This window comes from Balaenoptera ricei, chromosome 5 (genome assembly GCF_028023285.1).
Source record: "Balaenoptera ricei isolate mBalRic1 chromosome 5, mBalRic1.hap2, whole genome shotgun sequence".
Lineage (NCBI taxonomy): Eukaryota > Metazoa > Chordata > Mammalia > Artiodactyla > Balaenopteridae > Balaenoptera > Balaenoptera ricei.
In genome coordinates this window covers 99,678,951-99,680,607 of record NC_082643.1, presented here as the reverse complement: position 1 = coordinate 99,680,607, position 1,657 = coordinate 99,678,951, and the positions used below count along the sequence as shown (strand labels likewise).

At 48.5% G+C, this 1,657-nt stretch overlaps 1 protein-coding gene across 1 annotated transcript; it reads right to left on the bottom strand.

Annotated features, from left to right (window-relative positions):
- Positions 1-250: 250 nt before the first annotated feature.
- On the bottom strand, positions 251-964 carry LOC132366578 (fibroblast growth factor-binding protein 1-like). The gene has a single exon (XM_059924171.1). The coding sequence runs from the start codon at positions 962-964 to the stop codon at positions 251-253; it is 714 nt and encodes a 237-aa protein (XP_059780154.1).
- Between the last annotated feature and the right edge of the window lie 693 nt (positions 965-1,657).

Genomic DNA, 1,657 nt, shown 5'->3' with positions numbered 1-1,657 from the left:
CCCATAGAAACATAGCTTTGTGGGCCATGGAAACATATAGAGGTCAACAGCCTCTTAAAATCACATGTAAGGAAATGAATATAAAACAAATTCCAAAATACAGAAACAAAAATTATAAAATCTGTTTAAATAATCCATTGCACTCCTACAGCACAAATGTTCATCTTACAGGGAACTGGGAGATCTTTACAGCATATGGCAGGGCTTTGACGTGACACCTCCTAATGGACTCTGTTCCCTTTTGACCTCATTAGCATGAACTGCCCTGTACCATGGACACGAAGAATTTGCAGAAAGAGCTCCAGGGCTCCCCACAGTACTCCAGGGCCGTCTTCCTCTGGTTTACCAAGTCTGGGTCTTCCACACACTCAGGATCTTTGGTGTTCATGGTCTGGGTCTTTGCTGGGCTGGTGGGGGTGGTCACTTTGGCCTTGCTCTGCTCATTGGGAGACGGCTCCATTAACTCCTGGCTGGGCTTCTTGATCTTAATCAGAGTGGAGTTAACCAGCTTGAGATTGGATTCTGGAAACTTCTTTCTGCACACCCTGGTCTTCAGGATGCTCTTGGCATCACCACAGATGACCTTCTGCGAACGCAGATTCCGGCCAATTTGTTTCCAGTAGGCATTCTTTTTGTCTGATTCTAGGCATGAGGTTGGATTGCCGGTGAAGAAACAGGAAAACTCGTTGTCCTGTCGGGTGCACTCGACCTTCAGGGCAATGCCCTCCTCCTGCTTGGTCACCACCCATCTGCAGTCAGCATGGTCTTGGGTGATGAACTTGCCTTTGGTCAGGCGCTTGGATGGCTGGCTGCTTGCCTCAGTCTGGGGCGCGCCTAGAGTATGCAGTTTATCTGTGCTGACTTTGTTGCCCTGTCTATTCCTCCCTTCCTTTTTGGCCTCCACCGAGAGCATTGGAGCAGCCAGAAGGAGGAAGGAGAGCAGGGCGAGGCTGTGGATCCTCATGGCTTCAGCTTGGTGGGAACCTGTCTGACAAAAGGCAGGTGAGTCAGTGCTGGGCAGCAGTTCAGCAGCACTAGGCTGCGAGATGACCCTCCCTCCAGCCTGACACATGGCTGCCTGCTTCAGAGTGAGATCAAGGAACCTTCTGTTTCCTCGACTTAGTAGACAAGCAACCTGTGTATTCGCATGTCTGCTTGACTTGAGTCTTGAACATCAGAAACTTCCTACTCTTCATTCATTCTTCCCCACCCTCTGTACCTCATTAACTCTCACTCCCTCATCCACTCACTTAGTTACTCCTCACTCCTTCATTCACCAGTCAGTAAGCATTCGTGGGGCACCTACTACTGGCCGTGCACTAGACTAGATGTTGAATTTATCAAGGTGAAAAAGAAAGTCTCACATCTTAAAAACTTAGAGGCAACTCTTTGGGGAATCTAAATAGCATTGATCAGGAGTCTGTCCCAACTGGGTCCCCAACTTGATCTTGGGCAAGTCACTCTCCCACTCTGGGTCTCAGCTCCTTTATCTGGAAATCAAGATGCTGGATGAGATAACTGTCAACTCTCTTCCAGCTGCAGTGGACTGAATTTCTATCTCACTGTCCTACATGGACTCAGATGACCACACAATGAGAAAGGACATGGTAAGTGACATGAAAGGTGATGCTTGACCCAAGGTTAAACACGCATGAGG

Excerpts from the sequence above, each read along its gene's own strand:
- LOC132366578 (XM_059924171.1), bottom strand. The coding sequence starts at position 964 with ATGAGGATCCACAGCCTCGCCCTGCTCTCCTTCCTCCTTCTGGCTGCT.